General features: G+C 42.2%; 1 protein-coding gene across 1 annotated transcript in view; it reads right to left on the reverse strand.

The window, feature by feature from the left end:
- Nucleotides 1–21532, reverse strand: part of LOC136424626 (intermembrane lipid transfer protein VPS13B-like) — a 47347-nt gene extending 25815 nt beyond the window's left edge. Inside the window, exons 1-27 of the mRNA XM_066413243.1 lie at nt 21514–21532; nt 19713–20832; nt 18575–18780; nt 18085–18279; nt 17689–17789; nt 17021–17148; nt 16272–16466; nt 15721–15908; nt 14836–15036; nt 13932–14056; nt 13336–13505; nt 12672–12806; nt 12146–12316; nt 11575–11766; nt 10938–11122; nt 10206–10449; nt 9469–9680; nt 8488–8689; nt 7725–7880; nt 7275–7389; nt 5973–6812; nt 5077–5200; nt 3315–3543; nt 2350–2790; nt 1482–1619; nt 919–1296; nt 166–455 (exon numbers count right to left, since the gene is read on the reverse strand). Coding sequence (XP_066269340.1) covers nt 166–455; nt 919–1296; nt 1482–1619; nt 2350–2790; nt 3315–3543; nt 5077–5200; nt 5973–6812; nt 7275–7389; nt 7725–7880; nt 8488–8689; nt 9469–9680; nt 10206–10449; nt 10938–11122; nt 11575–11766; nt 12146–12316; nt 12672–12806; nt 13336–13505; nt 13932–14056; nt 14836–15036; nt 15721–15908; nt 16272–16466; nt 17021–17148; nt 17689–17789; nt 18085–18279; nt 18575–18780; nt 19713–20649 — 6498 coding nt within the window. The 5' untranslated portion in view covers nt 20650–20832; nt 21514–21532. The remainder of the gene's footprint in view (nt 1–165; nt 456–918; nt 1297–1481; nt 1620–2349; nt 2791–3314; nt 3544–5076; nt 5201–5972; nt 6813–7274; nt 7390–7724; nt 7881–8487; nt 8690–9468; nt 9681–10205; nt 10450–10937; nt 11123–11574; nt 11767–12145; nt 12317–12671; nt 12807–13335; nt 13506–13931; nt 14057–14835; nt 15037–15720; nt 15909–16271; nt 16467–17020; nt 17149–17688; nt 17790–18084; nt 18280–18574; nt 18781–19712; nt 20833–21513) is intronic.
- Nucleotides 21533–21537: the final 5 nt, after the last annotated feature.

Genomic DNA, 21537 nt, shown 5'->3' on the forward strand with positions numbered 1-21537 from the left:
CTGAACTTTACTTCCTGTCACTCTGAGGTAAACATGTCTCGCATATGGAAAATACATAATATGGTAAACACAGACAAACATTTACAAAGGTTGCCATAATGATTCTACAGTATCAGTCACACTATCTGTATCAGTATGTAGCCCCTACTGAGTGCAGAAGCCCACCTTTTTCTTTCCTGTCATTTCACCTACAAATTCCTGCACATGCTCAGCCATCAACTGGGCACAGTTCAGATCTTCCTGTCCAAAAAACACCCTCACGATGCCCAGATGTATCCCAGCATTCAGTTTGGGAAGATGCGGATCATACTGGCTGCCACTGTGGGTCGACCAATCACAGGCCAGGGACAGTTCAGAGGTCAAAGGTCCAAGCAAGGGTCGCATTTTGTCGTGGAGGGAGGTTTTCACCAAGAAGTCTTTGATGGTCGTGTCACAAGTAGTTGCTGTTAAGTCTGCTGAGGAGAGGCAGTTAAACACATGATAAGGATATATTAAAGATGGTTACGATCCTTCTACTGTAAAATTTATTTACTTTTGCAATGGTTTTATTTCACATTTGGGGGAAAAGCAAATTTTCAGTTTGCAACTGAAACAATTCTGTAGTATTGTATTTGCAGTGGAGAGGTCAATGCAAAAATAAAACTAATGCAAACATTTCAAGACTTACGGTATCTTAAAACATGTGAACACAATAAATTACAACTTGAAGGAAGTTTCTATGTTGTTGATAAAAGGTAAAACATCCAGGTAATAAGACACATCATAAATAGTTACTCATGACAAGCAACTGGATAAAATTTTGAAACAGTTTCTTAAGTCTTGTTTGTTAAGAAAAACTTACTTTGAAATACTGCAGAACTACAATTAATCATGATAACACTATCTATACACTTATAATAAAATTTATACTTTACTTACTGCCGTTTTCTGCAAGTGTGATCTCCACTTTACTGTCTATCCCAGTCAGCGACAACACTGCTTTGGGATTCTGTGGGTGTGGCACTGTCTCCATGGCAACTACCACCTGACCAATGGCAAAGCTGGCAGAACGCAACCTCATCAACAGAGCTTTCAACTCAGTTGGCGCCATTGAAGTTGTCTTTTCTGTTGCTGTCTTCTTTTGCGATGTTGTTTCAAGACTCTTCAAGTCTTTTTGAGGAACGGTTGGGGAAAGTTTCCCTCGGATTTCGTACTGTTTCGTGGGGGTGAGCAGTTTCAGGAGACCCATGGCTTGTTTGACCTTGGTGATGCTGAAGTTGACCTTGAGGGGTCTCCCAACATCAAGGCGCACATTTGCTGTGAACAGTAAGTGTTTGTAAATAAAGAAACATAGACTATCCCAAGTAAAGAAATTGTTAAACATTCAAAATTTACAAAGACTTCACTTTCGTTTACTACATTCTTAAAGTAAAAACATGTCTTCTTAGGACAAATTCATGAACGGGTTGTTAGAGTTGTATAAAACACGAGCGGTACCGTACCTTGGTCTGAGAGGAAGTCTGTGACAGTGAAGGTGTAGACTGCAGGGGGAACCCCACTCCGGGGGTCGGGCTCTCCCATTGCAGTCTGGACCCAGGGGACGCTAAAATCACTCGCTTCCGGCAGCAACTTGGAGCCATCTGACAGAACATAAACGCAAAAAACATTTCTATGAAATCCTGGTATCTAAAAGTTTTTGTAAATTTCTTGTATTTGTCATTGGGTATTTCTCACTGATTCTGTCTGATACATAAGCATATTCCCTGGATCCCATAATGCAGCACACATGCATTATAGCAGGAAAGTGAGGACGGAGATGAGGTAACCTCCTCTGGGACCTTTGACCTACATGTGCAAAATATACAAAATGTACATGTAACTTCCTGTCAGTGTCCCCTACATGCCTGGCATAAGTTTGGTAACACACATAGACAGACACACCCAAAAAATGATTGTCTAATAATTTTGTTATGATCATTTAATTTCATTCTAACAAACAAAACCATGAATCATGCCAATTTTTTCAAATTTCAGATTATCAACTCAATTGGCTGCTGAATGGCCGATGGCTGTTTAACCATAATTACCAATGCATTGGTTTAATTCTAAACTTAGTCTGTTTCTAAACTTTACCTTTTCTTCTGGCCAATCAGCATTCAATGATTGATGACATAGATATAGATAAAGTTTCTGCATAGCAAACACTTCATGCTGATTGGCAAACGTAGTGCTGATTGACCAATCAACAGTCAGCTACTATGACACTAAAATGTATCTTTCCACTGCAGCACAAAGCAATGTTCAAAATAATTTCAATTTAATCCAAAACTTTTATTTCAAAATAAAGGAAATTCAATATACTATTCATACCTGTGATGGTTAAGTCCACTGGCACCCCTTTCAGACTGACGTCGTAACACGACACCTCCAGCTTCTGGTTTGTTGATTGGACGTTGATGATTGTCGACGGCTGGGAGAACACTGCGTGCACAAACGGCTTCAACACCCTCTTTCCCATCATGCTCTCTTGCACAAAGGATGATGGGAAGATGGCAGAGAGGCCCATCGGTAAAAAAGGTGAAACCATTTTTGTGGGCTGTGGTGAAATTTGACTTGAGGACAATTCTTCTTTCTTAAAGGAGCTAGAGTACAACATTAAGGAGATTTTGCCAGCAGTAAGGAGGATGTCCATGGGCATGATCTCTGTGGAGCGCTCCACAGTTTTGGTCTGCTTCTCGAGGAGACTGGGGTGTAACTCGGCCGACTGTCTTTCTATAGTGGCTGAGATGGGAATCAAGGTACTGTCGCTTCCTGAAAAGCAAATGAGAAGAAATCTTTAGTTAGTGAAAGTTTAGCTCACTGAAGTACTCTAAAAAGTTTTCACTGGTAGTGACAAAAAAGACAGGCCAGGTAGTATGTACAATACATGTATAATGTACAGATTTATCATCAACACAAATCTTGAAACTTCTGAAGAGGTTTTATGACACCAAATTAATGACATCGCAAATATGTCTCCCTTGTCTATAGATTGAAATGATTTGTCAAATGTTGGCTTTCATCTAGGATTTATAGACATGGCATCCAAAAATTGTGTGAAGGGGAACCAGTCTTCCGCAATGGGCTCTTTGGATCAACAATTAGTCAGTAGCTTTGCATGTCAAAAAATTTTGATGCTGTATCAGTGTCTGATATGAGAAAAAAAAAACAGTGACAGTGTGTGTAGAGAATACATGAACATGTGTATTTAATTACCAAGGTGTCTAATTTTTTGACTTTCTAAATCTTAGTGTAGTGCCCTGCTAGCTAATAGCTTGAGTCAGGTGTTAACCTACCAATGCCACTGTCTTCTGATGCAGGTGGTCTGGCGCCAGCCCCCGCACCTCTGCTTGACTCGTCACTGTTGCTGCGGCTCTTTGGCCCCTCCTGCGCCCCCCCTCCCAACATGGCCGACAGGTTCCTGTTCATCAGGTGGTGCATGAGCTGCACCTGCTCCGCACTGATGTAGAAGTCTAGGTCAGAGGTCACGTTCACCTCCAGGGAGTGTCCGCACACTATTACAGGCTGTGGAAAGAATGGCCCATTCAGTACCAAGGACAGGTATAGTGAGGCCTATTCAGTACCAAGGACAGGGATAGTGAGCCATTCAGTACCAAGGACAGGGAAAGTGAGACATTAAGTACCAAGGACAGGGATAGTGAGACATTCAGTACCAAGGACAGGGATAGTGAGACATTCAGTACCAAGGACAGGGATAGTGAGACATTAAGTACCAAGGACAGGGATAGTGAGCCATTCAGTACCAAGGACAGGGATAGTGAGACATTAAGTACCAAGGACAGGGATAGTGAGACATTCAGTACCAAGGACATGGATAGTGAGACATTAAGTACCAAGGACAGGGATAGTGAGACATTCAGTACCAGGGACAGGGATAGTGAGACATTCAGTACCAAGGACAGGGATAGTGAGACATTCAGTACCAAGGGCAGGGATGGTGAGACATTCAGTACCAAGGACGGGAATAGTGAGACATTCAGTACCAAGGACAGGGATAGTGAGACATTCAGTACCAAGGACAGGGATAGTGAGCAATTCAGTACCAAGGACAGGCGATAGTGAGGCCATTTCAGTACCAAGGGCAGGGATAGTGAGACATTCAGTACCAAGGACGGGGATAGTGAGACATTCAGTACCAAGGACAGGGATAGTGAGATATTCAGTACCAAGGACAGGGATAGTGAGACATTCAGTACCAAGGACAGGGATAGTGAGACATTCAGTACCAATGACAGGGATAGTGAGACATTCAGTACCAAGGACAGGGAAAGTGAGACATTCAGTACCAAGGGCAGGGATGGTGAGACATTCAGTACCAAGGACGGGGATAGTGAGACATTCAGTACCAAGGACAGGGATAGTGAGACATTCAGTACCAAGGACAGGGATAGTGAGACATTCAGTACCAAGGACAGGGATAGTGAGACATTCAGTACCAAGGACAGGGATAGTGAGACATTAAGTACCAAGGACAGGGATAGTGAGACATTCAGTTCCAAGGACAGGGATAGTGAGACATTCAGTTCCAAGGACAGGGATAGTGAGGCTCATTCAGTTCCAAGGACAGGTATAGTGAGGCCTATTCAGTACCAAGGACAGGTTAAGTGAGGCCTATTCAGTACCAAGGACAGGGATAGTGCATTCAATACCAGGGAGAGAAAGCGACTTAGCTCATGATTTAACATTTACACATAGAAATAAATATACTACAGTATCGACAGAAGCAACCTCACTGCTTGGCCATCTGGATCAAATTCTGTGGATCCGTGGGCCTGAGTTTGAGCCTAGGGTCGACCCCAGCTCGGACATGTTGTAAGGAATTGCATTTGTCATTCATCAAGAGTAGGGGTGAACGTGGCTAAACATGCGAGCCATAGCGAAGCCGCATTGCACTACTAGCTTACAAAATTAGCCTGCAATACAAATAGAAAGCTCTGATTGGCTATGAGTCAAACAGTCTTCTGTAGCAGCAATAGTAAAGAGGATCATGTTACATTACTTCAATCAAAGAAATATTCCATATAAGGCGAGGCCCACCTGTCTAGCATGGCTGTCCTGTGCTGAGTGCCTGTTGACAATGACGGCGGGAGCCACAACAACTCGCATGTCATAGTCCATCACGATGGGAGTCAGGTGGACCGGCTCCTGGTGGTGGGGCTGCCTGGAGTGCAAAATAGCAGTTTGTCATTCGTTTTGTTCAAAATTTTGAAACAGTGGCTAACCAATCAAAGAATTTTGCTGGCACATCCGTACGGAGAGAATATACTGTAAATGCAGAAATGTTTGTGATGGCTTTAAGTTTGTATTTGAGACAATAGTAGACAAGGGGGTTGGAGGGCAATAAATTTTGTGGTGGTTTTAAGTTCACAGTGAAGAGCTTACTAGTACGGCAAACATAAAACCAATGCGAACATTCTGCATTTATACAGTATGGAAAATTTGAAACAGACTAGCTGAATTTTTTTACTGGACTGAATTTTTGACCAGTCCTCTACTCTAGTCTTTTCTAAGATAACTGATAACCTAGCAGTTCAGGATACGTCATCTTATACATGTACATCATGGCCTACCAACCTTCATGAAAGAGGACCGGGGACGATACCCGCATTTGACCCATTTGTCAGGTCAGACATCTATAAGGTCCTTACAATCTTGAAAAAGAGCAGAGGACTAGTCGAAACTTCTGTCAGTCCATTCTCCAAATTTGTTGGAAAATAGTTGTACTTTTTTTTCCAAAAAGTCCAAAATACACATTTTTGGTCTAAAATGGCCAAAATGCCATAAAATTGATTCTGGGCAGAAATTGAAATGCCTCCATATCTATACTTGTTTAGAACACATTCAACTACGTACATGTGTGCTAAGATTGGTGCTTTTAGACAAATTTGCACTATTTTTCAGCTATGCCCCTGGACTGGTAACATTATACCTACTTGTCAGCTCTATTCCACTCCACTGCGGGATTCTGGGATATCAACAGATCCTCCTCACTCTCCACCTGCCTGCCCTGTTCCATACTTCTCGCCACTTCCTCCCACAATGCCGAGCAGAGGCCCAGCCCGTTCACATCCAGTTGGTACTGCCTGTCCTCCACCTCGGACCCCGGCGTCTGCATCTTCCCAGCATGCACTGCTCTTCTGTACACGTCTTTCCTGACCACCAACCTGGGGAGGGGGTTGTCGGCTTGTGGGGTGAGGGAGACCGAGTTAACGTGAAGCAACAACAAGTCTGACTGTAGCTGCTTGTTTAGCGTACTTTCGTCCACCGGAACAAACAACCTGAAGTTGCTACAGTTGAAATGTAGCAAGGGTAGGCTGTTAGTCGCTATCATGAGAGTGTGTGTCGACTTTGTACCGATAACGCTGGCTTTGGGTTTCTCTTTCAGGCTTTCGCCATTCTCGAGCTGAAATATCTTCAGCGCCGACGCAACAAGAGGACACCAGAAGATGACGTCGCATGGCTCAACTGTGAGGCATATTTCGTTCATGTACTGCATGTCGGTTTCCCAAGTCTTTTCCTTGGACGCTTTCTCGCCGCGCTCTCGTTTTGCGATCTTCTTCCGCACGCACGTGGTGAGGGCGCGGGTAAACGTAATGCTCAGGAAGCCGTGGGGCTTGGCGGTCTCCGCGAGTTTAGCGAACTCGGGGAAGAACGGGTTGGTTCTCGTCTCGCGGGACTGGAACGCCGGGAGCTGGGTGAGGTTCGAGAGCTTCTCGGAACAAGAGAGGACGATACCGTTGAAGGGGCCTGGCTCCCAATGATGCAACTGAGACCTGAAATTGACAGAAAAGACGATAAATCAGCATTGTCAAAAAACACAAGGCTCAAAATGCCCATCTATAATTTGTGGCATCCATGAACAAATTTCTATATTGCCAAAAAGATTTTAAAATTTCGAAATCTGTTTCAATTGGTAATTGCAAATTGGTAAGCTAAAAGAGAAATATCCTTTTAGATAATACCAGTATTATGACTTGTACATGGCAAAAAAACTATAGAAAGAAACTAAGACTGTTTTGACTAAACTTTTAGCCTTAAAACAATAGAATAGATGAATTTGAACCACACAAAATGCTTTCGTCATACTAGGGAAGATTTTGTCCACGAATAACAGAAGTTCAACGTATTTCAACGACATTCCCTAAACAACTATTAATCACTAGTCACTTCGGCGAGGCGGCCCGAATATCGCTATACAATGTCCACAGCAAAATAATAACTTGAAGGTAACTTACTTTTTGACCTTGTGGTTGACATTGAGGCTTCCGACCTTGCATTTGACCTTGGTGTACACCTCCTGTACATCGATGGAAGCACTGAGATCTTCAACTTCTGTACAAATCTTCACATCTGGAACAAAACATTCAGTTTGAGATATTCGGTAATTTCAAATAGACGAATTTGAACCACACAAACTCATTTCGTCTTGGGGGGGATTTTGCTCACAAACTGTCCATGTCATTGTGCATGTCCGTAAAAAATAGAATGCGTTCAAACGACATTCCCTGAACCCAGAGGAAGCAGGTGTTTGATAACAATCTGACTAATCTATGACGAGTACAAAACAAGCCATTTTTCTCTTCTCATAAGATATCGTTTTTTTATCTAATTCAGAGACTGTTATATCTAATCTAACAAGCTAAGTTTTTGAGGTAATTATGTAATTATGTAAAAGATTTTCTTACCTTGTTTGGTATTGAGATGTTCCTGTCCATAGAGAGTCACCTTGACTTTTGGAAGAGCCCATTGCAACCACAGGGAGACCTTCCCTACGTTGGACTCTTGACTGGCCTCTCCATCCTTGGCAGAAATCACAGTCTCATCAGTTGACGTACCACTGCCTGTAAACAACATGGAAGTAAATAATCAATAAAGCGGTATTTTGTGACATTTTGGTGCCAATACTTGGAAAAACATTTACTAGGATGTCCCTGTAGCTCTATTGGTAGCAGCCTCACAGCTGGGCTCCTGGTTCCAATTAGTTGCTTACTAGGAAACACCAGTTTAATCCAGAGCAGGCCATTTGGGGCTTGTCGGTTGGGGCTGCACTGGTCTTTTGGAAGGGACGTAAAATGGGGGTCCTGTGTTTGAGCATGTTAAAGGGGAGGGGCTTAGGCAACTTCACCCTATATAAATCTACCCTACTACTAAAACAGCAAGGAAACTTGCTACCGTATGTGCCCCTAGGTGTATGAGGCACCTCCTCAAACACGGGACCCCCATTTTGTATCCCTTCCGAAAGACCGGTACAAGATGTCCAGCCCAGGATAGTTCCCGGGTCTCCCAGTTAACAGCTAATTGGAACCAGGAGCTCAGCTGTGAGGCTGCTACCAGTTGAGCAATAGGGACACATATATGTAGTGGCATAGAGCATTCTCCTAATATAATTTAGTTAACATACTTCTTGTATATCTATCAAAGAGAGCTTTGAAACAGCAGAATGTTTACCTAAGTCCTCAAGCTCACTGGAGTCACTGATGCTCTGTAAGTGTTTAGTTGGTGAACGACTGGGACTGGATAGGACAGTAGACACTGTTTCTGTCGGTTTGGGACCCAGGACGGAAGGCGAGGGCCCTGTGGTGGCAGCTCTGGACTGTAGATCTTCCAAAACGTTAAGTCCCACCTCAGCAAGGGAAGACAATAACTGGACCTGTACAACACAGAAGAAGAACTTCATTGCATGACAGTTGTAACAGGTACAATGTATGGCATCTTGCACATACATGGCAGATAAAATATTGCTAATATCTAAAAATTTAAAAGAACTAATCAAATGATTGTATGTATAACTGTTACAGTAGAGGTAATCTAGTCATGCATGCTAGTATGTTGATGTCAGTATGCTGCATCGGGAATGTATAAACTTGTCTTGTTTTTCAATAAATGAATGCAAATGATAAAGAATCTAATAGCTGCTCCACTTCTAAAACATACAGGTATAATGTTTCAAGTAGCTGTATACATAGACAAAATGTACATATACAGTCACTGTATTCGTATTCTAAGTTGCAGATGTTTATAGTACATACATTGTATATAGAAGAGTTTTGGTTAACTTTTCTCAAATCATCATTGTTTAAATAGTTTAAGAGTAAAATGAGCTAATGAAACTCTTCTTCCATAAAATAATCTTACCATGGGTGTAAGTTAGGGCCTGCCTTCACCTTTGACCTTGCACATGTGCAGACCATACTATGAACCAGCTTATTGCTGAAAACACATTTCTTAAGCACTGTAAATGCAAAAATATTAACGGTGTTGTTTTGTCGCAAACTTAAAACAACCGCAAAGATTTTTGTCCAATACTGTGGCAGTATGTGACTATGGCACTGCCGCGAACTTAAAACCAACGCAAACACTCCCTTTTCCCTTTAGCACGAAATAAAAACCATGCGAACTTAAATGCATTTACAGTAACTGTACTTGTACCTGTTGTTTGGAGCAGTTTAGAGCCACAGGCTGCAAGTCTGTGTGGAAACAGATGCCGAGGGATGTGTACCCTCCAGAGGGAGGGCTGCCAGAGCAGGTAACAGCCAGCACTGAAGTTACAGCTGTTGGCTCCAGTAAGTAGTACACCCCCTGGGAGTTGTGCACTGTGTAGACGCTGCACTTCTCTAGGCTTATGTTCCATGGAAGAAGGTCTAGAAAAAATGTAAAGTTTAAAACTATATTAGTGAATGCTTTAGCAGTGAATACTATCGCCATATCAAATGTAAAGAAGGGTTAAATCTTGAAAAAAACTGAATAAAGGATTTTTGAAAAAGACTGAATAAAGTCGAAACCGGTCGACTTCTGTATCAGTGCTGTCATTATCCCAGAACTATGAATGAAGAGTTAAATCAAGAATATTAAATATACAATAAACAGTAACTGTCAATGTGTCATGCTCTATTAGCAAATGTTTAAGAACTATCACTATAAAGAAGAAATCAAATAACTCCGTGAAAGGTTTTGTGAGTTTCTTGTTATATTCATTATTTCTGAATTTTGTGCTAATTCTGTTCTGAAACAAACTATCAACTTTGAACCTGGCCGAGCCAACCTTCACATCCTGCCAATCTCTGGTTACACCATCTTCTATCTCACATCCCGTCACTCTACAATATTCAAATAACTACAGACACAGATCAAGACAAACAAACAAACACCCAGACCAACAACAATACCTTTGCTTTCACCTGTTTCTAAAAATGGCCTATCGGGGCTGTAGGGTATATCCTGCAGCGCCTCCATGTGTTTGTGCCCGGAACTGCAGACCTTGATTCTCGGCAGACACACAGCCAGCATGGGGTGGGGCTTGTCAGCTGTAGTATAATATGTCTGCAGACTGGAGAGAAGACTGCGGGAAGACTGCGGGATCGTGCTGATGTGGTCCGTTGGGAAGAAAATGGTCAGAGGCTGGAGGTCCACCTGCAAGAAATAAATACAAGACATTGTGAACTTTTGTTCAGGCCATATTGATTTGATTATATGTAAGACACCTCAAAACTAATGCAGGCATGCAAAGAAAAAAAGGTTTGGCAAAAAAAAAAAGTTGAAGGTTTGGCCAAAAAAAAATGTTGCCTTTCTTATGAAATCTATGTGGTCAGGGAGGTTGAACAAAAGACTAAACACATGAGTACTGTATACCGGATAACTGCTTTTTGTTTCTTTTCCTCTTTGACTTTTGAATCGATTTTGGCATTCTAGAAGACATTTAGTAATATCTGCTTTCCGATTTTTTGAAATTTATGTTTGCTCATTTTGCAACTGCTGTGTATGATATACAGTATGATCATAAAGTAGCTTTTTTTGGGAAATGGACGAAACTTAATGCACATGTGGATGTCATCCCTGTATATAGGGAGTTTACAAGCTCTGCAATGCAATACAAACAAACATTCCAGCATTTTCCTGACCTGTACTTGAAGTTGCCTGACCACAGGAAACATGTCGTGTAACCATCTCTTGATGACCACGGTTCCGTCAGGTTTTCTCTCCTCTGTTTTCGGCGGCTCTTGCGGCGACGTCAGATGAGCCATGGGGATTGGTTGGCTGCTGGTACGTGTACGGGACCGATGCTTGGACTCCGATTTAGCAGATTCTAAAGAAAAAAAATGACTTGGAACTTCAGAATCAGGACAGCAGAACGTTTGAGGATAAAGTTCTTATTATAACATATCCAGACATTTCTAACCTTTTGAATTTTGAATGAAAAATATTTTATAATCTTTTTTGGAGACGTTGAATGATTTCAAGTTGGTCCAACCACAGGCAGTATTCGGGGCAACTTAAATTCTTGCCCGGATTTTCCAGTGTGCAATCTACATGTACATGTACAATGTTACTGGGTGCAACCTACATGTAACCTGCACAGTATCAATCCTTGAAGTTGATACAACCCACCTTGAGAAAAGTGCTGTCAAGGTTGTCCAGTGTGCAACCTAACACTTCTAGTAACATTAACATTCCTGGTACAAACCACCTTCAGAAAAGTGCCTCTGTCAAGGTTGTCCAGGGTGCAACCTAACAGTATCAATCCTTGGTACAACCCACCTTGAGAAGAGTTTCTGTGCCTGGTCCCAGTGTGTGTGGATACAGAAGTGATAACAGATGACTGCCTGTGTAACTGATGGGGGCTGCTAGCCTTGCGCCAGACAGGCCGGGGTCGGTACGCCAGCCAGGTCAGCAGAACAGGGTCTAAACAGCACGAGAGGCCTTGGATGTCCAGCAGAACCAGGCTATGACCTGAAGACAAGACAACCAGTCATATATAGGGATGCGTGTATAAAGCTGAACCGAATATGGACTCGTTTAGGTTCAGGTAAAAAAACAAACTAAACGGACCTGAAATGTGAGTTTTTGACAACCTTCTGTCATCGAGATCTATTTCAGAGCAAATCTGACTTGTTCTCTTTGCACTGCAACTAGGTGTCACTGCTAACAATGTGGTCCCAAAATGTAAAGTATTGTCACATACATAGATATTGGGACCGCATTGTTAGCTGTGACACCTACAGCTGCAGTACAAAGTGAGCCAGTCAGAATTGCCTTGAAGAAGATGACAGGTTCTTGTTAGATAATGTGAATAAAGAACTTTGCTATTCAAAAATAACTGAGTTATCACCTGGCTTTAAACTGGCATCCTTTCCTACTTGTAAAGTGAGAGTCAGAAGGTCAGAGGTCAGGTTGCTGGGCGTGGCCTCTTCTGTTGCTATGGTGAAGAACTTTGTGTTGTGGACCTGGGAAGAGTCCACTGGCCCTGCTAGAATGGGGGTCACGGCTTCTTTGCCATTCTCTGAAAACCAAGATAGAAACATTTATCTTAACACAAACTTTGTCTTTGGACAGACACCAAACGTTTGTAATCCTATAAGAAAATCCTAAAACTGAATATCTCAGTCTTTTGAATGGTGCCATAACTAGATACATGTATCTATCCTTGGTGCTGAAAGATGTTCACACTAAAGTTGCTTGTCCATCACAACAAGCAGTCCAACCAATGACAGTATGGCAATTAGTGGTTCGACCAATGAGAGAGGGCTACAAAGAGATTCAAACTTTCCAGTAGAATGAACAGATAGCAGTTCAACCAATGATAGCATGGCAATTAGTAGTTCAACCAATGAGAGAGTGGCTATTTTCAAACCTACCAATAGAATGGACTGTAATCTTCAGCCCCCCTACAGTTCCTGACACAGCCCTGAGACTGAGTGTTTCCACATACTTCCACTCAAGTCCATTCAGGGATACTTCAACCATAGGCTGGCCTACTGGGAAGGCTTTAGCTGCAAGATAAAAATGTAAAAGACGTTAAATGAATGATAACAACTTTGTTGCTTAAAGGAGCCCAAAGCAATATTTATCAATTTCAGAACACTAAAACTGGAAATATTCTGCATATGGCAATCTGTATGACATCAACAGTTACTTGCTCATATTGACACATTTCTATCATGATTTCATACTTTGGACATTAAAATGAGCCCAGAAACAAGCCGCACGAGGAGCACTTTATATCTTAGGACCACCAAAAATCAGCGCCCAGATTTTCAACGAGTTCTCATGATCACCACACGACATTGCATCTTTGCTCTATGAAGGTCAATATGCAATGGGATAGTGTTATCTAAACAAGTATAGACTAGAAAGGACTAGAAAATTGAATTTGAAACTCTGACACACCACATGAGTTAAAGACATTTTCTAACAGACTTGTCTTGAGGAACAAACAAAGAAACAAGACACACCAGATGGATTAAAGACATCTTCCACCAGACTTGTCTCTTGAGGAACAAACAAAGAAACAAGACACACCAGATGGATTAAAGACATCTTCCACCAGACTTGTTCTGTGGAACCCCCTTGGCTGACCGGTCCAGCTCAGCTGTATCAGGTGCAGCAGCTGCAGCTGTGGCTGGGTCAGGGTGCAGACAACACCTGGCAGCTCCAGCAGCACTTCCGTCTGAGACTGCAAGGGGTCTCTCCTGCACAGACACCATGGAAAAGAGTTATCTTGTAATATAGATTCTGCTAAGGAACAAGTGTGATCAATGACAATGACTTTCTATAATTGGTACTTAACAGCTTTCTTTAGTGCATCAGATTCTGTTCAGTTATACAATATATGTTAGTGTAAAGCCAAAGAAAAGATGGTGCTCAAAACCTTTAGATGCTAGTTTTACATGGAAAAGAAAATAAGTTTCAATTTGTCGAATATCTCATTCTTTGCATGTACAGATTGTCCAAAATTACATTGAGTACATTTGTTACTTGTCATGTATGTAGCATTCAAGCACTAACTATTGAAAGGTATGTAAATTGCCTTCAAGTTGTTGGAAGAAGAAAGTACCATTTCTTAAAGTACAGAGAAATCTCATTCAAAAAGCTACATTTGTGTTACTGTTACCTACCAATACATGGGAAGCAGGAGTGTCTTGTAGTACACAGCGGTGCTGCAAGGGGGCAGTACTGTCAGCGGTGCAGGTGACGGATTGGACGGTTCCATGGTGGTCAAGCCGACCTGAAATCCAAATACCTGGAGAAAAAAAATTACAGGAATTTAAAAACTCTTAGACTAGTGGCGTATTGGCGTAACAGTTAAGATGTTTGGCCCAGAACCCAGAGGTCCCTGGTTTTAATCCCCTGACATGCCACCGATGTTGTGCCCTTGTGAAAGGCACTTTCCATGACTTTCCTAGCTACACCCAGGTCTAAAATGGGTACCTGACTTTGGTTGGGGAGGTAAAAGGTTGTAGAAGGTTGGGCCCCATCTTCCAATACCGTGCCCTAAATGCAGCGGATAACAAACCACTACCCCGGCCTATAGCTACGGACTCTAAAAAGATAATAGGACTATAACTTTCCCTTTCTAAAAATTTTTTTCCCTTTTTTCAGTTTTTTTCAGTTTGGCAATGTAAATAAAAGCAGGTAAGTGCTTCTTTACCTTGACATATACGTGTGAGTAACAGTGATGTATCAGGTTGTCGGATGGTTGTAACAGACATATATGTGATGTAGTAAGTTGTAACAGATATCCTTACCTTGACATATATGTGTGAGGTATGGTGATGTAGTAGGTTGTAACAGACATATATGTGATGTAGTAGGTTGTAACACACATCCTTACCTTGACATATATGTGTGAGGTATGGTGATGTATCAGGTTGTAACAGACATATTTGTGTAACAGTGATGTAGTAGGTTGTAACACACATCCTTACCTTGACATATATGTGTGAGGTATGGTGATGTATCAGGTTGTAACAGATATATTTGTGTAACAGTGATGTAGTAGGTTGTAACACACATCCTTACCTTGACATATATGTGTGAGTAACAGTGATGTATCAGGTTGCCGGATGGTTGTAACAGACAGCTGACAGCGGGTACCAGGCTGTACCGGTACATGGGTACAGTGTTCTGGATGTCTATCCTGTCTGCCTGGATCACTATGGTGGGGAGGGGGTAGACTTGCTCCCGCGGTTTGGGTGTCTCTAACAACTTTTGTTTGGAGTCCTGTTGGAAAACAAAAATCATGAAATTATGGTTCTCTACGATGGATACCTATGACTTATGATATTCAGTTTTCTCTTGAATATTTCTACAAAAGTGACACATATCTAATGTTTTACTACGGACCCTAATGATCAAAATTTTGATGATGCTGTATTCTGGCATTGGTGCAGACTGCCGATGATGGTAATATGACAGTAAAAATAGCTGTCCAAGTTACCACTCTAATCTGTTAACCCAGCAAAGCCTTGAACCAACTAGTGGGGATAGTGCAGCATTGGTGCCATTTTCTGTCATGGTAATTAGTTTTGCTACAAGATTTTGTACTAAGCTATCTTTAGCACTCCACCCCTATTGAGGTTAAAATGTACCATCCCTAACCTGTCGAGAGACCCTGAGAGGTTTAAAAATGTACCAGCCCTGACCTGTCCGGAGACCCTAAGATACTTTAAGTTATAAATGACAGAAAGGGTAGTCTACTGAGGTAGAACATCCCACCTAGCCCTACCTACATTTTCCATAAACCCTCCGGAGACCCTGAAAGGTTTAAAAAATGTACCACCTCTTACCTATCTGGAGATCTCAGGGCATCGGGACCCAGAATGGGTAGCCTACTGAGGTAGCCGAACCCCACCTAGCCTTGCCCACCATAAACCCTTTTAGGTTAAAAAATGCACCACCCCTGACCTGTCTGGAGACCCTCCTCCCTTTCCTGGGTTCCTGTGCTTCAGGTGCGGCTGTCTCCAGCCTCTCTGCCCCACACACGTACACCGTGGGTGACAGGAGCGTCACGTGCATGGACCGGGTAGGGATGAACTCCTCCATGGCTGCAACCTCCTCCAGAGTCGGGCGTGGTCGGTTCTCATCAACAACCACTGGAATAGAGCAATCCTGACTGTCAATCACAATTAGCAGTTCAACCAATAATACATGACAATCAGTAGTTTGACCAATGATACCATGGCAATCATCCTTTCGACCAATGATAACATGGCAATAAGCAGTTCAACCAATAAGAGAGTGGCTACATGTCTGTCTTGTATTACAATTAATATCCTTATCACAATACTGTAACTGCTGTGTGAGTACAGAACAGAATTGTTCCAAATGCAAAGTTTAACTTAAAACACTGCAAAAAGTTAACAATCCTTCACTGTAAAAATATATCCTGCTACTGAAACAGATACGAGACTTGCTGCCACTAGGCACTGCGAAGGTGAACAACATCAGAAACCTACCAGGTTTGGGTTGGCTGTAGGGTTCGTACTCGTGGTTGTTGGCGCACTCCTGGAGCTTCAACAGTTTCTGTATGACCTCGCTGGTGACGGTGGCCTGGCCGGGAGCGAACAGGAACCTTTTGGATGAAGACTCTCTGACGGTGGACATGTCCTGGTGACTGCTGTGGGACCCAGCATCCGAACCACTCTCAGACACTGTAAAAAAATTGATTTTTAGAAACTTGCTTTCCAGAGGTCCTGGGTTCGAATCCTCTGACATTACCAACGATGTTGTGCCCTTTGGAAAGGCACTTTACACAACTTGCCTCACTCCACCCAGGTGTAAAATGGGTACCTGGCTTCTTCGATTGGGGAGGTAAAGGCGATGGAAGGAGAGAGATGGGCTCCCCTTTCCAATACCATGCCCTTGAATCAAGGCTTGATACAGTGGCTAATAACCCAATGCCCCTACAGTCTCAAAAAGGCTATGGGATTACCTTTACCTTAACTACTACAGAAGAGTCTTGTCAATCTAGGAAAACTATTTTAAGAATCGAAGCATGGGAATTCTTACATTTTTCAGCAATGTAGCTACAGTATACAGCATGCATATTCAGAACAAACACCATCTAAACATTTAACTTGAAGGAAACATTGAAAAAAAAATTTCCAGATTTATGTGAGTTCTCAAAAATGAATTGACCAGAATCTCATAAATTCAGCACCACAACAAACTAATTAGATACAAACAGAAAACAAATGAATCTGACCATTCCTGTCTTCTATCTCCATGGTGTAAAGATAGTCCATCCAAAAGGCTCCATATCTCTGTAACATGGCCGTCTCATTGTACAATCGCTGGTGCATCTCAACATCAAGTACAAAATCAGGGGGAACCCTGAAAAATATAAGCAACAACAATATAATCATGATACATCATGAGCTAATTGATAGAAATTAGAAAGCTACGTAAAAGTAAATTGGAAGTTGAAATAAGCTACAGTAAATGCAGAAATGTTTGTGGTGGTTTTATGTTCGCAGTTTTCTTTTGCGTTGAACTCTTTACTGCAAACTTAAAACCACCACAAAAAGGCATTCCATCGTGACTGTAACGCTACCATTGTTTCAAATGCTAACGCAAAACCACCACGAACACTTCTTTTTCTCCCTACCGTGAAAATTTCTGTATCTACAGTAGTTCACAGTTAGTACACATACACAGAATGATGACTTGTGGGCATTATGTCAAAGTTCAAGACCCCCGTCCATTCTTTATGTGTTGCCAGGGCTTTCAACTTTGACATATTACCCATAACACATTGCTCTGTGCATGTGCACTTAGGACTGTGCATTAGCTTATCATAACAAACAGTCTACAAAAAGATCATCAGGGATCTAAAACATGACGATTGTATGCAAATATGAAGTCTGCAGTCACCTGTTGTTTTCTGGACTTCTTTCATCGAACAGTGAGAGGGAGAAAAAATGGCTGCCGGTTTTGTTTTCCACAGGTTCTCCTGCCTTAAGGAAACATGGGTCCTGTTGGGGAAAAGAAATATTCAAAATCATTTTCTTTGCAAGTACTAGTTGTAATCCCCAAAATGTCAGCCACACAGATGTTCCTCAGTTGTCAATCAGCTGATAAATGACTTACTCTTCCATCTACTTCCTGTCACTCAAACAACACTGACTTTTTATCCTTCACTTTCTACCACTCTGTGGTAAGGCCTGTCCATATACATGTACATGTATAGCACATGGAAATGGTTGACAAGTGTTTCTAAATCTCAGATGTGTATTTAAAGATTTCCTCTACTTTCAGACTTACATGTACCATTTCTCTTGTAGTGTTTTCATCCTCGTCCATACAAGTCAGCTGGAACTTGGTGAAGCCGATTTGGGCATCGAAGAAGGTCTCTCCTCTCATGAGTATCTCCATGGATGATCCGTCCTGTTCTAGTCTCAAGTATGGCTTGAAGATCAACTTCTGTGGTCCGTAGAACATGTTCTCCTGCGTAAGCTCTGTCAACTGTGGGAGACATTGAATATAATTAGGAGTTCAATGAATGATAGCAAGAATATCCCAGTACCCAGCGGTCCCGAGTTTGAATCCCCTGACGCCACCGATGTTGTGCCCTTGGGAAAGGCTCTTTACACAACTTCACTCAGGTGTAAAAAAGGTAGATATATTGTTCTGTGCGTGCAGCACTGTTAAGATAAGTTATGATAAACTTGAGTGCTGTGCCACATCGTTCTTGCCTGTCCAAAAAGGGAAGTAAAATAAATCCTAGCTAAAACTAGTAAAAGCCTGATGTTAAACCCACCTTAAATGTGATGACTGCCTTCTTGACATAAGCGCTGAATGCCAGGATGGGTTCAGCAGGCTTGGTGGGCCTGCCTCTGCCGCCCCCCTCCCCCTCTCCCTCCTCCTCTTCAAAGGTCACCAGTTCCGGTACCATTGACCACATCCACGACCCCCAGCCTTGCTGGTCACTGTAGTCCTGCTGTGGGTCAGTCTCGTCTACTGCACCTGAAAAAAATTGTACAAATACCTTCAAACACTGGTCACTGTATATTAATGCCGTTTCGATTGGTACATGTACTAAAACTTTAGGTCAGGATCCATCCTTGCAAGTACATATTTGAAAGTTACTTAGTAACTTTTTTGTTACAAAGTTTTTAAGTGAATGATATCCAGGTATCACAGCTGTATGTAGAAGCATGTTAAGGACAGATTGTAACCTACATTACTGTACATAGTATGCTATGGTGCCTGGATTAAGAATTCTAGTAAAGTATTTGATCTTTTCGTAAATTACAGCTAAAATAGCAACATAACATTACAACTTATTTTGTAGCATACTAGTATCACCAGAAAAAACTGAATATTCATAATGCAAATTGAGTTGATTTTCTAATGTAGCACAATTGCTACTTATAGAAGATAACAAATAATTTCATTTAAGTTCACAAGAACTGTCAGAAAGACACAGCAGATCAGAGCTCTGAATTATCTTTCAAAAACAGCTGAATATCAGAAAATATTTCAATCATGACCAGTGTTCTCGCCAGGCCTTTTAGCATAGGGGCCCCCTATGCTTTGATTTGGACCCCCTATGCTGTGATCTGGACCCCTTTGCTGTGTTTCGACCAGCATAGGGGTGTTTGTTACTGGGACAAACCTTGTGACCCTTCATAAATCTTATAAAAAGTTCATATTTGGCTTTAGAATGAGGCTGTGACAGAGGAAAGACTCTCAAAGAAAAATATTTATCCCTCAAAATGCATGAAATAATGTCTCATTGGGTCATGAATATACAAATTTTCCGGGGGAACATGACGGACTCCCTACTCTGGTCATGTCTTCAGCACTCCACGCGTGACTTGCACCGCTAAAGTTGGCCTTCTGTACCTGACCCCTATGCTGTGAAAAAATTATGGTGAGAACACTGAAATCTGTACCTGAATTTCCTGCTGTCAATTCCTGCTGATCTTCAAGGTCATGTCCCTCTTGTTGTGGCTGTCCCTCTGGAAGGTCAATGTCACCGTAGTACAAAGCCGTGCAGAGTTGTATAAGTCTTAAATACATCGGGAGCTGGATATCACTGATGGAGATATTCACTTCTTCACAGAACGTGTTTATCTTGGTTGCGTATGGGAGCTTTGCACTCAGGCTGTCGTATATCATGAAGATCCGCGTCTCGAACGAACAGCGGAAAATCATGGGTTCCTGGTACATCTCGATCTTTCCTGCGGCGGTCCGCTTGTCCAGGCAGACGGTCATGTCCGAGAACTTGATTAGCTTCCGTAGCACGAGATCTTCGATGGAGAGGTCGATGAACGCGCTGTCCCAAAACTCGTTCACGCTGTAGCCCTCTGCAGACTTGATGTTTAGCGACAGAACGATATCGTCTTCTACGTACTTTAGAATCAAGTTGTTGACTACAATAGAGACGTTGTTTACGACTCGGTTGATCAGCGTTTGAACATAGCCTGGCGGGAGGTCGGCATCGCTACCGGTGAGCTGGCGTTTGACCTTTGACCTGTCGATGCTACTTGCCCGCGAGCTTGCGGTGCTCGTCTTTGAACTTGTGCTGTCTGTCTCCCCCGGGCTGGCATCCCGAAGTTTCAGTACGCATTCTATCGTGTTTATGGTGATGACGACAGGTTCGTATCCTAGCCGGGCCCACGGCACGTGTACGCGGAGCTCGTGGATATGTCCACTGAGGAATGTGATTGGGAGTTTCAGCTCCTGTTCCAGCACGTCCAATCGGAGGTCAAGGTTGTTAAGGACGACGTCACCTCCCCACAACGATAACTGGAGGTCTGAAGGCTTCAAGTTCTTGATGTACTTGTTGACATAACTCATCAACATAGGTGCGATATACGACTCCAACATGTTTGCTTATTTTGTTGTGCTTCTTGATGAATAACCAAAGCAGTATTGTCCTTTGGAATCTTATTCAGTCACACTACTAAGGTCTTTTCTCCATACCTCAGTCTTAATTTTCGCACCTTCAAGGATTTGGGAAGATCATCTTGATCCAAGATTAAGAAGACATCCAAGAATAAGGAGGCCATCCTGCAAAGGAACAATTGGTAAAGTAGATATAATAGAGATCTTTGCACAATCGCACATACCACTTACTGATTATGATACAATGTACAAAATGTAACATGTGGAATTTATATGTACTTAGTATAAGAGACCCTCCCTCTAGAGTAGACTATTTCTTCTAACTCAACAAATTAAGTTCTTCAACGTCTGTTTGACTTCTTAAGCCGTTCAGGTGAGTAAATAAACGCTTTGAGATGTGTCAAGTTGAAAGCCAAGTCTAAAACTCCCGTTAGAAATGTTGACAATCCAACCCCGCCCTCCCACAATTATTTGCGCCCAGACGTCACGCATATTTGCTTCTGGAAATTCGCGTTAGAAATGCTATCTACGTTTCAAAATTAGGTCGACAGAGATAATAGTAAAGAGCCTCCAGAGATTATAAACAAATATTTATCATAAACTATAAAAGGTTTGTTTACAAACATTGAGCAACGTGGCCAAACCACTATGACATCATCATCGTCTGCAACATTTCCACCTTTCCCACGGCTATTTTCACACTTTCCTGTCCCGCATTCAAGTTCTAAAATTGTCAATCACTTCTTTTTATTCTTTCCTATCATTTTCTAACGATCTCAATGTGTTTGATAGGGTAGAAATTAAGGAAATTCACAAGTTTTAAAGAAAAGTCGATTTTTTACTAACCTTGGCCGCCATCTTGGAAACGCA

The sequence above is a fragment of the Branchiostoma lanceolatum genome, chromosome 18 (genome assembly GCF_035083965.1).
Source record: "Branchiostoma lanceolatum isolate klBraLanc5 chromosome 18, klBraLanc5.hap2, whole genome shotgun sequence".
NCBI classification, from domain to species: Eukaryota; Metazoa; Chordata; class Leptocardii; order Amphioxiformes; family Branchiostomatidae; genus Branchiostoma; species Branchiostoma lanceolatum.